Source organism: Olea europaea, chromosome 6 (genome assembly GCF_002742605.1).
Source record: "Olea europaea var. sylvestris chromosome 6, O_europaea_v1, whole genome shotgun sequence".
Lineage (NCBI taxonomy): Eukaryota > Viridiplantae > Streptophyta > Magnoliopsida > Lamiales > Oleaceae > Olea > Olea europaea.
In genome coordinates, this window is record NC_036242.1 from 4,317,081 (window position 1) to 4,333,045 (window position 15,965).

General features: G+C 35.5%; 2 protein-coding genes across 2 annotated transcripts; one reads left to right on the plus strand and one right to left on the minus strand.

Annotated features, from left to right (window-relative positions):
- Positions 1-2,715: 2,715 nt before the first annotated feature.
- LOC111395573 (ubiquitin-conjugating enzyme E2 35-like) lies at positions 2,716-8,662 on the plus strand. The gene is made up of 8 exons (XM_023021612.1): positions 2,716-2,867; positions 3,005-3,032; positions 3,330-3,416; positions 3,994-4,052; positions 7,632-7,673; positions 7,755-7,828; positions 8,129-8,226; positions 8,310-8,662. Exons 1-8 carry the CDS (start codon positions 2,832-2,834, stop codon positions 8,345-8,347), a joined length of 462 nt encoding a protein of 153 aa, XP_022877380.1. The 5' UTR covers positions 2,716-2,831; the 3' UTR covers positions 8,348-8,662.
- A 3,255-nt stretch (positions 8,663-11,917) lies between these two features.
- LOC111395574 (TPR repeat-containing thioredoxin TTL1-like) lies at positions 11,918-15,959 on the minus strand. The gene is made up of 7 exons (XM_023021613.1): positions 14,690-15,959; positions 14,019-14,214; positions 13,743-13,927; positions 13,323-13,656; positions 12,993-13,197; positions 12,807-12,913; positions 11,918-12,672 (listed from the first exon to the last, which is right to left on the minus strand). The coding sequence occupies exons 1-7, from the start codon at positions 15,598-15,600 to the stop codon at positions 12,520-12,522; spliced, it is 2,091 nt and encodes a 696-aa protein (XP_022877381.1). The 5' UTR covers positions 15,601-15,959; the 3' UTR covers positions 11,918-12,519.
- Positions 15,960-15,965: the final 6 nt, after the last annotated feature.

Below are 15,965 nucleotides of genomic sequence, written 5' to 3' on the forward strand. Positions count from 1 at the left end.
GGCACTCGAATTCGTATAGTTCGGGGTTACCAATCCGGAATCATCATGTAGGATTTCTAAAGAATTGCAATTTGTAATAGGATTCTGAATTTGTAATGAATAGATTAATGTAATAGAATTATATATTTGTACTTGTGGTCGATGTCAATTTTGATTTGAGGCTTGTGAATTGTGATGGTGGAATTCTCAAGGGTGTGATTCCATAATTTTCGTCAAAATTCTACTTCTTAGGTAAGCAATGGTTTGTCCTAACTTGTTATTGAATATATTGGAAATGTTTGAAGCCTTGTCGACTTATATAATTGCGGCCTAGTAAGTTTATATGATTGGTTATTGTATGATCAATTGCATAGGCGTATGTAAAACCTATATTAAAAACTTTATTTGTGAGACAATTGCGATATTTTGTAATTGTCTTTTAGGTTAAGTTTTAAGATTACAATCGATTACATAATACATTATTGGATTTTGCATTTACGTTGATTTTGGAGCTTAATTTATGGAGTTCGCCTAGGGCATCGAAAATTATTGAACCGACACTGCATAATCCTATCTACTCAACTAAAGTCAGCATTGAAATTTTTGTTGCATGTGCAAAATGTAAAGGACTTTCCTCATTCTTTTTATTTATTTATTATTATTTATTATTTTTTTACCAAAAATGATGAGTTCGAAAACAATTTCAAAACTTCCAGCATATGTCATCAACAAAGCATAGTCCAAGTCACTAAGGCATCGTTTGATAGGAACCAATTTTCTAGGGAAAATGGAATTAGAATGCAAATTTTCAACTTTTGTGTGTTTGATAGTGTTTTATTTTTCATGAAAATTAAATTCTTGTATTTCTTGGGAGTTGTAATTTTGTGGGAAAATCAATTCTTATTGTTGACTACTTTTTCTTTTTTTTTTAATAATAGAAACAAAATTTAAGAATTATTGTGAAAAAATATTTTCCTTTAATTGACAATTTTCATGTAAAACAAAGTCAAACGAACACAAAAAAACACTTTTATTTTAACATTTTTCACGTGAAAAATTATAACAATCAAACACAATAATTTACAATTCCTAGAAAAACAATTTCTGGGTAATTTACTTTTCTAGAATTCGTTTTCTTTCCACCCAAATTCCATCTTTACAATCAAATGAACTCTAAAATCTTCTATAATACTTTGTGGCTTTTAACTTGACAATAAAAAATCTCTTCTATATGAAATTCTTTAATTTAGAAAACATGTAATTATATTTGTGATGCCCCTACATGCTCAGGGTTGGTCGTATACTCAACTACTTGTCATCAGAGTCCATTCATGAAATTTCACTTGTTGAATTCTTGTTTATGTTACAAAGGTGCGACTTTGTGGTTGTAATGCAAGGATGAGATCAATTGTAGCTTAGCATATGCAGTCGAGGGTGTTTATAAAATTTTGAACGTTTATAAATCATTTCAATAAGGGAGATCCATTAAAATATATATATATATATATATCGTCGTCATTTTACCACATGAACAATATACCTTTTAAGCCTCTTTTCATTAAGATAGATTAATGTGTGAATATGCAAAAATTGCTTCTATGATTCAATAATAAAAATGGGTTGCTTTAACTTAAATATGATATTTATTCATGGAGTCTATCTGTTATGACTTGAGGAAAAAAAATAGTCATTGAAATCTAAGCCCGTTTAAGCAAAAATTATTTTGTAACTAATTAACTTTTTCAAACTTTTCTTGAATGTAAATTTACACATTAGTTTGAATATTTTCTCCTTGATATTCAATTATAATATCAAGTTCAACAAGGAGATGAAAAATCTTTCCTGTGAACGATACCACACTAATTATTATTGTACCAAACACATAAGCAAAAATTTGTTATGTAGTCTTGCTCGATTGCAAACTCTAGGCGAAAGTCCAATTTACTATATAAATGATATCCATATGAGCTTATGTAACAGTTTTAATCAAATGATTCAATATAGTAGCTGAGTAAGTGAATGTTTTGAGTTCAAGAATTATCATCACCCATTTGAAGGGATTGTGTACACGTAGGTTTTGATGAGAAAAATGAACTTGAATAATGTAAGGAGATGCCCCAACTACATTATTTACACGATAACATCCAATCAACTAAAGTCTATTTTAAGAGTCCCATGACGAGACTCAAAATTTGATATAAGATGCCAATTTGGCATCAAGACCACAAAATACCAACATGACTGTCACTTGAATCCAAAATAATAAGAAAAAGAAAAACTCGGTAACATGTTTACCACAATGTAACGCCTTAAGCCAAACTAAACAAAAGCCTCTAGCAGAAAATTTAAGAAATCTTCTCTCGATTACTTGGTTGACACCATGACTCTTGAACACAGGCTAAGTTTCAAAGACAACCCAATAACTATTTTCTATAGTCACACAATTAATAAATGTATAGCTCCATGACACATCTCACCAATCGATCACTCTATAGAGACTATTGATCTTCAAAGAAAGAGTTAACGAACAGAAGCACAAGTTAACCATCCAATTTATTATAGCATGGAAACTACAATTAGATTTCAAGGTTAATATTATTAGCACAAAATCAATATTTATTATCAACAAAATTAATTATAATGTTCATTACCCATATAAAATTTGGCAAAGCGCACCCTTGAACCAACCCCATATTATTATTTGGGGGTAGAATTTAAAATATTCTAATGATCAAAGCCTCATTTTGCAAAATATAAAACCTCCCCGACGATTACGAGTAAAATGCACTTTTATTAGCGTGAACTCTCCAACGGAAAACAGACGGGAAAAAACATTTGCAAAATTCAATTCAATGGCAAACAGCAATTTACCCCGGAGAATCATCAAGGTTCAACTCTCGATCTTCTTGTTATACGCTCGATCACTCTTCCAATTATACTCTTCACCTTTGATTTTAAAAAATTAGGGTTTTTCAATATTGTTTCCTTATATTTTTAACGAGTTTTAGTTTTTGTGATCTAATAGGAGACTCAGCGTCTTCTCAGCGAACCAGGTAAATCCTGTTACACGATTATAATTATGTTTTCTTGTTCATAATAAATATTCGAGCTCAATAACATACGTTCATATAGACGTGCTATTTGTTTTATTTTAACTTTTATAATATTGAGCTAATTCAGTGGTTTACTTTTATAACATGTTACAGGCAGTTTAGTTTATAGGATTAGAAGGATTCCAGTTTGGTTTCCAAGTTCTGTCTGAGTTTTGGTGGAATTCGTTGAAGATTTCCCAATCCATAAAAAACAAACTTTTTTGAAGGCTGTTTGATTTATTTTTGTTTTTTATGCAGCACCGGGGATAAGTGCATCTCCATCAGAAGACAATATGCGGTATTTCAATGTTATGATTCTTGGTCCAACACAGTCTCCTTATGAAGGTAACTGGAGAGGGCATTTCCTTGTAAGCAAATGGTTGCGCAGGCAGTTATCATGTCTCATCTTCTGCTTTTCGTGATTTAAATATAATGTTTCTATTTTGAACTTTCTCATATTCAGTCATTGCATCCTTGTTGAAATTTTCTCTATATTTCATTGGAATAAAGTTAATCTATGTACCTTTATACTTTACTGTTATGCATGGTCAATGTGGAACTTAGAGTTTTAATGATAAGTGATCATCGTCAGTCGACAGCAAGGATAGTGCTTTATTGGGGATTTTCTGGAATTATTGGTTAAGTTGTTTTTGAAGTTGTTAATGATTACCCATGTTTTGTGCTGCTTAAAACTGTTAGTAATTGGATTTTTTAATTGTAATATTCAACCGTTTGGTGGAGAACTACTTCCCTCTCCTGTTAAGTGGGTACATCTCCAGACATCAAGGATATCCTGTGTACATGGACAGTACACGGATTGGACATTATATCATATTGTAAATGCCCATCATAGGGTGTTACAAAGTTTGATTGTTTTGAGCAATTTCTATCGCCATTTTCTCCTTTTGACCTATCTTTGCAGGAGGTGTTTTCAAGCTGGAGTTATTTTTGCCCGAAGAGTACCCAATGGCTGCTCCCAAGGTATTTTAGAAAGACAACTTTTGATGGAATTATTATTAATGCAATTTGTTGTGAAATATACATAGTGGAGGTGCTATATTTTAATGTTTTAGTTTCTTTTATATCACATTGCCTCCCCCCTTTGTTGTCCCAAGTTAACGGAGTTTGCAACTGAAGATTGAAGGATAGCATTTTGTATTATTTTTCTCTCATAGGTAAAAATAGCCGCCAATTAGCAAGTTTTACTTTTTTTTTGCACGAAGGATACATTTTTTGCTTAGAGTGGGTGTAGGGGCCAGGGGGGCGGCATTCCTTGGTGTGATTAAAAGGAAATTTCATTGATAATGGAGAGAAGTAAGCTCTGTAGGTCACTGCATTTCACTGTTTCCATTTCGCTTGTTTAGATTGCATATCCTTTATACCGTGTATATTTGTTTGAAAATAAGTTTGCCCCTTATTCCTTTTTATTTTTGAATTCATGGATTTTATTTTTTAAATGTTTATTGCTCTTTTTATTCATTAGAAATTGTTGATTATTACTCTATGGATGAAGGGCAAAACCATTGGAGGCTTACATCTTAAATCCTGCTTGTTAAGGCCATTTATGAGACTTACGCCTAAGGCTAAGCCTATAGATGACTAAGTTGGTTGTTTTTTTCCTTGCATTTTATTAACATTCTATTACGAGCCTTAGCTTTTGAGCAATTTTCTTTTCTTTTACTCAATTTATTCATGTTTATTTGGAAGCTAAACTTTTAATTTTGTTAATTTGTTTTATTATGAATTTTTAAAGATGGTGTATAATTCATTATGAACATATTTTTGTACTTCTACATATTTTTAACTCCGGGCTTATGAGGCTTGTTCCTCGCCTCACAAAGGCAAAACGCATAAGTACCCGATTAAGACTTTTAAACATTACGAGGACCTAAATATCAAATTTGGTCAAGTTGCATAAGGTTTTGTCTACAAAAGCGAGAGTGTTGATGGCCAGGCTTTTGAGTTTTTTGAATAAAATACTAATTTGACATATCTCTCAATTTCTTATAAATTCTTAGAATCCTCAGAATCTAGATGTTTTAGGTTTGTTTATCATTCTCATTATTTGTAATGCATTAAATTGATAGAGTACAGCTATGTTCTTAGCTATGCCGTGAAGGAAATAGCTTGGTGGTGGTGATACCTAATTGGAAGAATTGAAGTACAAGGAGGAGATAATATGCGTGCATTGATATATTTGTTTGTTGATGCAACAAAAGACCACCTTGATAGCATAACAGCTTCAGGTGCTAGAGGTTGTGAGGAACAGGCATAGAGAGGCTTGTGAGGGGCGGTCATGCGATGACTAGAAACCTTAGCTACACGTCAATTGACAACATGGAGGCTGACACATGGGTCCACATGATGAGTTTGGGATCAACGCTTTCTCGAGTGATGCATTTGATGGCAATGTGAATCTGTTGTACCTCATGATCATATCCCCAATTCTGATTTGATCAAGATGAATATTGTTAGGAATTAAGTTTCGAGATTGGCACTCTTGAGTTCAATGGCGGCATTGAAGTAGAAAACAATTGGGCCTCGGATGATGTCAATTATAATAGTGTGTCAATTTTCATTGTAGAGGTTGAACTTTTTGATTTATTTACGACAGCGTCTAGATATTCGGTGAAGATTTTAGAGTTGTTTGGTTTTAGATTTAGGTGAGGACATATATGAGAATTTCCAACCTTTTGATGTTGAGATCTCCAAAGAATGGTTAGATGGTCATTTGAGCTCAAAGTTGGTGGTTCAGTATCCTTTTCTGACTTTGCACAAAGATGAGAGCAATGCAATAGTCTCTGTTGGTTATATTCTTATTGTGTGCCTTGCGAGCGCATTAGGATTCGTGAAGGCAATCGCTCAAATGTTCCCCTTACCCATCTCAAGAACGGGCCAGAGGGAAACCGCAGCATGGGGAATGTTCGCGTCTTGTTGGAAGTCTCATTTTGAGTTGTGGGTCATAGGGCGGGCTGCGGCCATCTTTATTTGATCAAGGTCCATGGCACAAGGTTCCTGGTATAATACATTTTTCAAAATGGGAGAATTTTTTTTTAAATGTTTTAATAATAGCTGGTTATCAATGTGGGTTGATCAAAAGAACACAATTTTTTAACGTTTTAGTTATAGCAGATAGAGTAGTGGGCTATCCCAAAGTAGGTCAATCATAATTTTTAATGATTTGGGGGTCAATACCAAAAGCAAGGTAAATAAGTCTAGAGAATTAAGGAGCATACACCTCACAAGTCTTGAGGCGTTTGCCTCACTCAGCAATTTCTAAATTCACAGATATTATCATAATCAACATGCTTTTAGGTGTGTTCATTGTTCTTATTGATTCTGCTGCATCACCTTTGCTATTGTAGTACCCACTCCACTGCCACACAAAAGAAATAGAGAAAAGGAAAAAAAAAAAAAAGGTGTGTAAGATTACAAGTAGATTAATATTTTGTTCCTTGGTTAAGGGGCATGAACTGGGATTTGAGCTTTTCCTTATCTAGACTATTTTAGTGTTCAACTGGCACATATTCTGCATGGTTTTTAAGCTGATTTGGTGGCAGAATTATCTGATAACGTCTGGGTTCTACTGAGCCATGGCCTTGACAAGAACTGCTGATTTAGCATTGGGTCCCAGTATTTGCCTTCCTTTGTTTTCTCATCTCTCTCTCTAGACCTCCTAGAAACTGTTCTGGAATAATATATTGAATTATGTGGCTCTGAAAACTATCTTATTTGGTGGGGGATTTATTTAACTACATTATAATCCTACTCCTTTCTGCAGCTTAGTTTCAGTACTGCTATGTGTGCATTCTCGTGTTTTTGACAAGTACAAGTTGTGTGTCCAAGTTGTTCTGCCAATATCAACTAAAAATTATTACTCCATCATTCAATTAGAAATGGCATTTTAAAATGTGAAATTTACAACCTCAAGTCCTTGTTATTGACCGTTTCTTCTTCATCTTCGTGTGCTTTGTTTTCCTCTCTACCATTCTTAGCTTTCAAAGTGGGTAATTAAGAGGTCAGCTTGTTTAATGACATTTTATAATTATTATGACAATAGTAGAGGTAGTAATGGGATGGGCTGCCATTACTGTCCCACCCTGTCAAAGATTTTGGGAGGCAAGGCGGGGGGTGAACAGGGATTAAAAAAATCCCCATTTACCATTCCGTTTGATTATTTATTTGATTTTAGTAATTTTTTTTTTCCAAAAAACAATATAAATTAAAAAACATAAAATAAAATTTTTACTATTTGGGGTGGTTCAATTCGGGGCTGCACTAAGTAGGGTGGGGAATTTTACGATCCCTACTTCCTGGAGTGATTATTCCTCTTGAGATCTTCGATAGCCTGAATTCATGGTAAATGGATGTTTGTTATTGCAATCACCAAAAGGGGAATTCTTTTGTTAAGTCTTGTCACCTTGATGGAAATAAACAACAAGGCTTCTTTGTGACAAATCTTAGTGATTGAGATTACACACAGAAGTCGGACAAATTAAATGTAAATGTATTATCTGAATGATGCTTAGCTGACTGTTTGCCTTTAATATCTTCTAACAGGTTCGGTTCCTCACCAAAATATACCACCCTAACATTGATAAGGTTTGTTGCCCAGTTTCTAATATTTTCCTCTGTCTAGGTCTCAGTCCAATATTTAAGTGTCTTGTTGGATTTTCTAAGCAGCTAGGAAGGATATGCCTTGATATTCTTAAAGACAAGTGGAGTCCTGCTCTCCAGATTCGAACAGTTCTTTTGAGGTAATAGAATGTAGTGATCCTGTTTTACAAAAGCTTTACACATTTCTGTAAACTTGTGGAGATGACCTAGAACTTCGGAAATTTTGTCATTCGACCTGCATTATTAACCTAATTTGATGGAAGTAGCAATAACTGAATTGATTAAAGAAAAATGATTCATGAAGTGGACCCATATTTATTGTTTTTGTCATACTTGGTGGAAGTGCGATCTTCCAGCTTATCTAATTGCCAAATGTCACCGCTGCATATGCCATATTTCATAAATACCCGTGAATTCACTTTTCGATTGTCTCTGTTTAGCATTCAAGCACTTTTGAGCGCTCCAAACCCCGATGATCCACTCTCTGAAAACATTGCTAAGCACTGGAAAACAAATGAGGCCGAAGCTGTTGAAACAGGTAGCCCTGCTCACAAGCAGAAATCTAATGCTCTTTTTAGCAAAATCATTACTTACAGAAGAACACACTCTGAAATCATGCAGCAAAAGAATGGACGCGTTTATATGCAAGTGCTGAGTGAAGTACATGGAACTCAGGGCTTTGATATAACAAAAACATGTATTGATTGAAGAAATTGACGATGCTCAAACCAATGGGAATTTAAATTAATGTTCTCAAAGGGTAGCATTACTATAAGATTACTCCTGCTTTTGAATTCTGTAATTGGAGTTTTATAACGAGATGAGATACTCTTCGTGTTTTTTCTTCCTCGTTGTCTCAAATTTTACCTTAAAACTCTATAATTTGTCTGGTGTACTATATTCAATTGTAACAATATCCTGCTGTTTGGGATCTGTAGAATTTTTATTTATTTATTTATTTTACTTTTGATGAAGCACAAAATGGTAAATTGACAAGATATTGTGGAATTAAATTAGGCTGATTATATTCACACTTTTTTTTAATACATTTTTTAATTGCACTTAAAAGTTGTTTATCTTTGCCCGTTATAATACTTACGTTCTTAATTTTTATAATTTGCCATATCCTTATATTTAACCTTTTATTAATTATCATGCTCATCCTTAATGATGATTTGTGTCAAAATATTATGTTTGTGCGTACGAGGGTTACAACTATTTTCTTGCATTTTGTATTTATCGTTTTTTCATATATGAAGGGCAAATAAGTTGTTTTATATCTATCCAATAATTTTTTTGGGATGGAAATCATTCTTAGAGATAATATATGTTCAAGAATAAGAATATAACCAAAAAAAAAAAAAAAAATTATATATAATTGTTACATTGAGAAAAAAAGATTCCACAATTATGTGTTAATATATTTTGAATATCTTTTAATATACAAATTCACTTTGGAGAATGATTGCAAAACATAATAATTGAAATCTCATGAAAGGTCTTTGCTTGATTAAAATCTTAAATTCTATTTGTCCATATCTACCTTCCTAACCGACATTGCCACCCAAAATGTTGACCAGCCAGTCAATATTTCAAACCTCTTTTTTCCCTTGTGTTGGGGCTTTTACAATTCAATCCGTTACATGTCTTTGACTATATAGCTTATTTTGAATAAGCCTCCGTTAAAAAAAAAATAATAATAAATAAAAAATTATAAATATTTAGAAATAAGTGATTTGTAAATGGATAATACTTGTGAGTCAACTGAAATATATGATAAAAATTAAATTTGATTCAAAAATATCGCCAAATGGATGTTAAGATGCCACTTTATGAGAAGCCTAAGACAAAAACAAATCATGTAAGAAAAATGGAATTTTTTTTTTTTTTTTTTCAAGTTACCGTTGTTTTAGCATAGTGGCTCGACCTTGTACTTGTGGTGAATAACATCTTGAGTCGTATTGTAATATGTTGAGTACACTAGTGTTTCTACTTTAGATGACAAACATGTGGACTGTGATGCTAACTAGGTTTCCATTTTCACAATATTAACCAAAAAAGATGAAATATTCAATTTTCCCTGTAAGTCTAGATAAATGTTATTTGTAAGCAATGTTCATCAGCAATGTTTACAAATAGCATTACTGATAAGTTTATTTACTCAATTCTAATCGATGTTGGACTTTTTAAGTACTTCACCAACAAAATGTAAAGTTAACTAATGGTTTGGTTAGAGCCAAGAAACACTTCATCTTACTCGGCATGAGTTTTAGTTGTTTGCTATTACATCGTCTCAATATGTGCAATAAAGTCATACATATAGACAATGTCAACTAATACACAACCATCAATACAATCACTTTTCTATTTAGTTTTAACCGATGATTTAAAAAGAAATACACGAATAAATCAGACATGTATACCCATATAACCTTGTAAAATATTTCCTCAAAACGAGCAAAATGGGCAGCATCAACCCCGTCTTTAAGACCATTGCTTCGTCATCATTTCAAGGAGAAATACTTTGATTCATCTTAGATGGTACGATCATCAAATGAGGAGCCACCAGGTTAGTGGGTGGTACACCCACATCCTACGAGATGAGACCGCTTCAGGATTTGATTTTCATACGTGAGATTCATTTTTAACGGCTATATTTTCTGCACAACTCTTGGATTATCAATCTGCTTAAAGATCTAACATTTCGTACACTGTAAGAACTGTACCAAAGCTATGCTGCAGAGACTTTTATTATTAACTTCTGTCGTTATTCGATTTTGTCTTCAAAAAATTTTCATTTAATTTTGGCTTTCCCCCCCTTTTTTTGGGTCTAATGGATCAGCTTTAAAATCTCTCATCCCAAAAAAAACCATTATTTCCCAGTCACTTTCAACCCACTTCCTTCGTTGTTCTGACGTTCTTGGCTTTAATTCAATTAGCCATATTTAAAAAGATTGAACCCGAACTTTGAGGATTCTCACCGTTTCTTCCCGTCCCTAGAGCTTTGTGGGAAAGGTAAATCACGAGATGTGCCCTAACAGACAAGAGAACAAGCACTACATGTACACTGCGTCTACAAAGAATCCAATTTCATATCTTAGGAATCGAACATCCACACTACGTTTGCCAGCAAGGCGTGAGATAACCTCACTTCTATCTTTTACACTACTAGACCATACCCCGAGGACTGCAATTAGCCATACTTTCTTCTTTGTTTGGACAAAATTGTTCAATCCACATCACTTATTTTAGGTAACCTATAAAGTACTTCTATGTTTGTAGTTTGCAGTGTCGATTAGCTCACCAAACATGTACTTAATGCTCTTAGATGACGTTGGTATTAAATTCAATATCGACTATTTCTTAGGTAAGAAAAGTTAAATTGAATGGTAACAAGTGCAATGAATAAAAACAGGAGAATTCATTGCAAAGGTACAAAAGGCTGCTTCCAATGCACAGCCAATCCATTTTCGTTTGGACAATTTTGCCTTTGATTATGGCCTATGTATGTGGGGACTATTTGGAAGTTAGCCAACTTTAATGAACTGTAGAAAACCCTCTAAAACATGTTCTTTGACATTAACATATCTAATATTGGAGTGTTCGATAGGCAATCAGAAGACAAAATTATTTCAAGCATGAAAATAACCCTTTCTACAAAGACGAGAGAGAGAGAGAGAGAGAGAGAGAGAGAGAGATCGTTTGGACAATTTTGCCTTTGATTATGGCCTATGTATGTGGGGACTATTTGGAAGTTAGCCAACTTTAATGAACTGTAGAAAACCCTCTAAAACATGTTCTTTGACATTAACATATCTAATATTGGAGTGTTCGATAGGCAATCAGAAGACAAAATTATTTCAAGCATGAAAATAACCCTTTCTACAAAGACGAGAGAGAGAGAGAGAGAGAGAGAGAGAGAGAGAGATCAATAAGATTTCATTTGACCATAAGAGACTAATTTAAAGATAAAACGGTGAATTTTTAAAGATTCTGGAAAGAAAGAGATATCTCCTATATTACTCATAAAACGTTACTTACAATATATAAAAATATCGATGTAATAATGGGGTGGGGGTGGGGGACAATCTAGTCCGACACTAATAAATTACATTATCTACCCCCACCACCCTTTAATAAGAGAGACCAACCATCAATTAAAAACTAGCGTCCTCACCCAGTATGAGGAAAAATAAAACTCGGTACATAACAATAATAAATTTCATCCAAAAAAAAGAAAAGGAAGGGTCTTAAATTATGTAGAAAATAAATGCGTTTAATACATTAAAATATCAAATAACGAAAAAAAATTGAAAGATTTTATTGCTAAAATAATTGAGCAAAAAAGCATAAAATATCAATGAATATCATATTTTTGTTTCTTTTCACTAACACGGGAAAGCTCCCACCAGATCCATTTCTTCCTCCAATGTGTATACAATTGTACAGAACCTCAGTGCAAAAGCCGGCCAGCCAGTAATCCCATCTTTCTCTATATCTAAATTTCAGCTATAGATACAAGTTATAATTATATATACTAATAGCGCTACTCGTTCTTGGATGAAGATATGATAGTGGTACAAGGCCGGGCTAATGAAAACGGCAAGAAGAACCAAGGATTGGAAATGGAATATGACAAACGAATGAATAAATAAAAAGAGTAAAACGGAACTATGCTGGCGATAGGCTGATATGGCTTCCTATTGAGATCATTATGTTGCAGGTAACTAATAATCCTCGAAATGATCAGACGGGAGGTGGTTTTTGAGTAAAAGCTGGCATCGGGGAGGAGAGGTGTGCACGTGTACAAAGGCGTAGGGCAAAATTTGATCTAAATGCTATAATGTCTCACCGAGGATTCAACCAGCTCTGGAGTAGGGCAGACCATTTCCTTCATTCGGCTGCCCTTCTTGTATATCTTGAAAGTTGGTACAATTCTGACATTCTCAGCGTGAACAATTGCAGGGTTCTCATCGATGTCCACCTTAATCAAGTAAAATATATACTTCAGATTTATATATTTATGCATGAGAACTATAATAAAAGCTCAGAGTAAGCATGGTAACGAGCTCCTACTAAAAAAGAAAAAGGCCAAATAAAATGGCTTCGGCCACTTACCTTGAGAAAATTTATGGAAGGATATTGAGTGCACAAATTGTCCAATAATGGAGAAATCTGCTGACATTGTAGGTTGGAAGATGCTTTAAAATGGACCACTGATACACCTGAATAATTAATCGTGATCATCAGATTGCTCTAATACGACTATGTATGTGTAAAAGTCGCGGGCGTCATTTCTCTTACCAGGTGAAGAAATTGCAGCTCGGAACTGCTCAAGATCAGAAACTGACTCCACTTCTCCACCAAATTTCATGTTATGAATGTCCTCTCCCCGAGATTTCTTCAATGCAACTTGCACATGAAACAAAGATTCGGCAACTGCATTGTCATCTGGGAGTTCCCTTCTCAAAACCTCGTAATCTCTCACAGCGTCAGCCCATCGTTCAAGCTATAACAATCTATGTGAAATTAGAATTTAAAGATCGAACTTTCAAATAAAATTAAGTCTCTAAGCGCTACAAAGTTCTTTGAGGAATATTTTGAAATATTCAATATTATAAGGTAGCATCGCACCTTTTTGTTTGAGGCAGCCCTTCGAAGTAAAGCTTTAATATAATTGGGCTGAATCCGGAGAGCTAGGTTGCAGTCATCCACTGACTGTTCCCACTGTCCAAGCTTAAACCAACAAGCTGCCCTATTGCAGTATAGAATGGGATTCAGAGGATCATGCCTGAGTCCTTCAGCATACGCTGAGCAGGCTTCAGTATACCTTTCCGATTTGAAGAGATCATTCCCACGAGCACGAGCTCGATCGACCAACTTCACAGTGTTAAGTATAACCGAGATTTCAGCGTTTACAGGGTCAAATTGTCCCGCTTTCTCGATGGCTCTAAGTGCAGTGTCAGACCTGCAAGCATTCATCATCCGTTTCATGATCAAAACTCTCATTCGTTTGGCGGACCTGATGGGAGTGAAAACTCGAGTATGACGTACCTTCCCTTTGCCAACTCAATTTGGGCTCTGACGTAAAATGGGTATGCTTCAAAAAGCATCCCAAAAAATTTCGACTGTGAATGGGAAACGTTAGATGGTTCAAATTTAGAAATATCTGATAGAGCCAGAACTGCATCATCTAGTTGGTTCAGCTTCAGGAAAGCTTCTGCTCTACAAGCACAAAGCTGTAAATTCAAATTCAAACGCTTCAGTTATAGCATTTTCCATTTTTCTAAAATCTTTAATACATTATATACAAAAAGATTTATGAAGCACCTGAGGTGACATGTCAGCTCCCGAAGCAATGGCAGCATTGACTTCCCTCAATGTGCTTCTCCAATCGCCTACTCTCCGTGCATCAGCACATTTTCTTAGGTGTGTTTCCACAGCCTGCAACTTCTGCAACTCAATTGGATCCGGCTGATGCCCTGGAAAACAAATGTGGTTTCGGGCATTCTCGACCTTCCCTAAACTGCAATAACGATGTTAGATTGATTATCATGTATAAAACCTGCAAACAGACGTTACACTAGATTCCCCTGTTATTGCGTATTCAAATTTCAATAGAAAACAAATTCCAAGACCTATTATTTCAACCTAAAAAGTAACCCATTGCTCCCCTCAAATCAAATATGGTCCTCCAGCCTATACTTATAGCCTTATAAACTAGAGGAGAAACATACAGTGAACAGAGTAAAAAATCAAGCAAATCCCTGCAACAATGCGGAACAGACAGCATAGGTAACAGTGACATTAGGCAAAACAAAATAAAAAAGTCAAAATCACAAAGAGCTGAAATCTAATCCAATCAGATCGATGACCATTACTCATTCTCATCAATGCAGATCTACTGACATACAAACTCAAATCAAACTAATCAACAAGACTGAAGATTTGAACTGATACATAAATATAATAAAGATTTGATCTTTCATTTATAGACTCACCTAAGAAGCAAAGATCCTAATCGATGGCGCGCACGAACATAGCCCGGATCCAATCTAATCGCCTCCTCGCATTCCCTCAGAGCCTCCGGCAAATGTTTCAAGCCCATTAAAGCTGCAGCACGGTTGAAATGGTAAGTGGCATTGCCCGGAGAAATTGCGATGGCTTTATCGTAGAAGCCTAAGGCCTCGGCGAAATGTCCTTTCTTGTAGTTTTCATTTCCTGTTCTCTTCAACTCCTCTGGATCATTACTAATGTGCATTCCCATTTTCTTCACTGGCTCGCCGCCAACGATTAGCCCACTCGAGTGATTTGGTGACGTCGGCGGCCCACCGTCGGGTTTAGATGCAAGACCGCCTCGCATTATGCTGCCGTGGCCATAATTCGCGGTGCCTAAACCCAAAACGTCGGTTTTAGTGGATCGGCTCCCCATGCCGCTTCTCAAAATCCTGCCGGACCGACAAATATTCCCGGTTGGAAGAACATTGACCGACATAGAATTGACTGAGCCTCCACCACCGGAGTGAATTAGTGGGAGTGTACCTCCAGAATAGGACCGGGTATGACCAGGTTTGAAGATACGAGCAGTCGACGGGGAACTCTCCACGGAACAGCCCAAAAGCTCGCCAGAATGGCTTTTTTGGGAATCGGTCTTTTTTGAGAGAGACGGACTGAGCCCGCCGGATGTTCTTCCTGAAACCGATCCGGAGGAGCTGGAACTGCTGCTCGTGGCGGTCGCAGTGAGCCCAGCCTGACGAGTCCTCAGCGTCGAAACAGGCGACCCCAGATCAAGTTCTCGAAAATCCGGCTTGTTAACATAAACACCGGAATCTTCTTCACCAAAGCTCAGTCTCAACCGATCTGTCAGCTCCTCTATCCCCAGCTCCGACATTGGTTTCCCAGAACGCGACATTTTCACACTTCCTACCTAACTTCGTCACGCTCTCTATATATCACACAAAAACAATTTTTTCTCTCTTGGGTTTCGTTCCTTCAGTATACTTCTCTCAATGGAACCCACCAATGCAAAGTGCAAGAAGAACAACAGCCGAGAGAAGATAGAAAGATACCGAACAGTATTGAAGACGACATTGAAGTGAGAGAGTGGGAAAGAGAAAGAGACAGGGATCTCGTGATTTTAAAGAGTGAAGCAAAGAATGAATGCGAATTCTAGAGAGAGAAAACCACCATAAAAAACGAAATTAAGAGGTTCTACAGATTTAGAGAGTGATGAAGAGAAAAGAGTTTTACCAGCTACTTCACGAGAGAGAGAGAGAG

What these genes read in the sequence shown, in the direction of transcription:
- LOC111395573 (XM_023021612.1), top strand. Translation starts at nt 2,832, where the DNA reads ATGGCAAACAGCAATTTACCCCGGAGAATCATCAAG. An exon ending in AACACAGTCTCCTTATGAAG is followed by an intron (nt 3,417 to 3,993) that starts GTAACTGGAGAG and finishes CTATCTTTGCAG; the next exon opens with GAGGTGTTTTCAAGCTGGAG. An exon ending in GGCCGAAGCTGTTGAAACAG is followed by an intron (nt 8,227 to 8,309) that starts GTAGCCCTGCTC and finishes GAAATCATGCAG; the next exon opens with CAAAAGAATGGACGCGTTTA.
- LOC111395574 (XM_023021613.1), bottom strand. Translation starts at nt 15,600, where the DNA reads ATGTCGCGTTCTGGGAAACCAATGTCGGAGCTGGGGATAGAGGAGCTG. An exon ending in GAGCTGACATGTCACCTCAG is followed by an intron (nt 13,928 to 14,018) that starts GTGCTTCATAAA and finishes TTGAATTTACAG; the next exon opens with CTTTGTGCTTGTAGAGCAGA. An exon ending in ATTGAGTTGGCAAAGGGAAG is followed by an intron (nt 13,657 to 13,742) that starts GTACGTCATACT and finishes GAATGCTTGCAG; the next exon opens with GTCTGACACTGCACTTAGAG.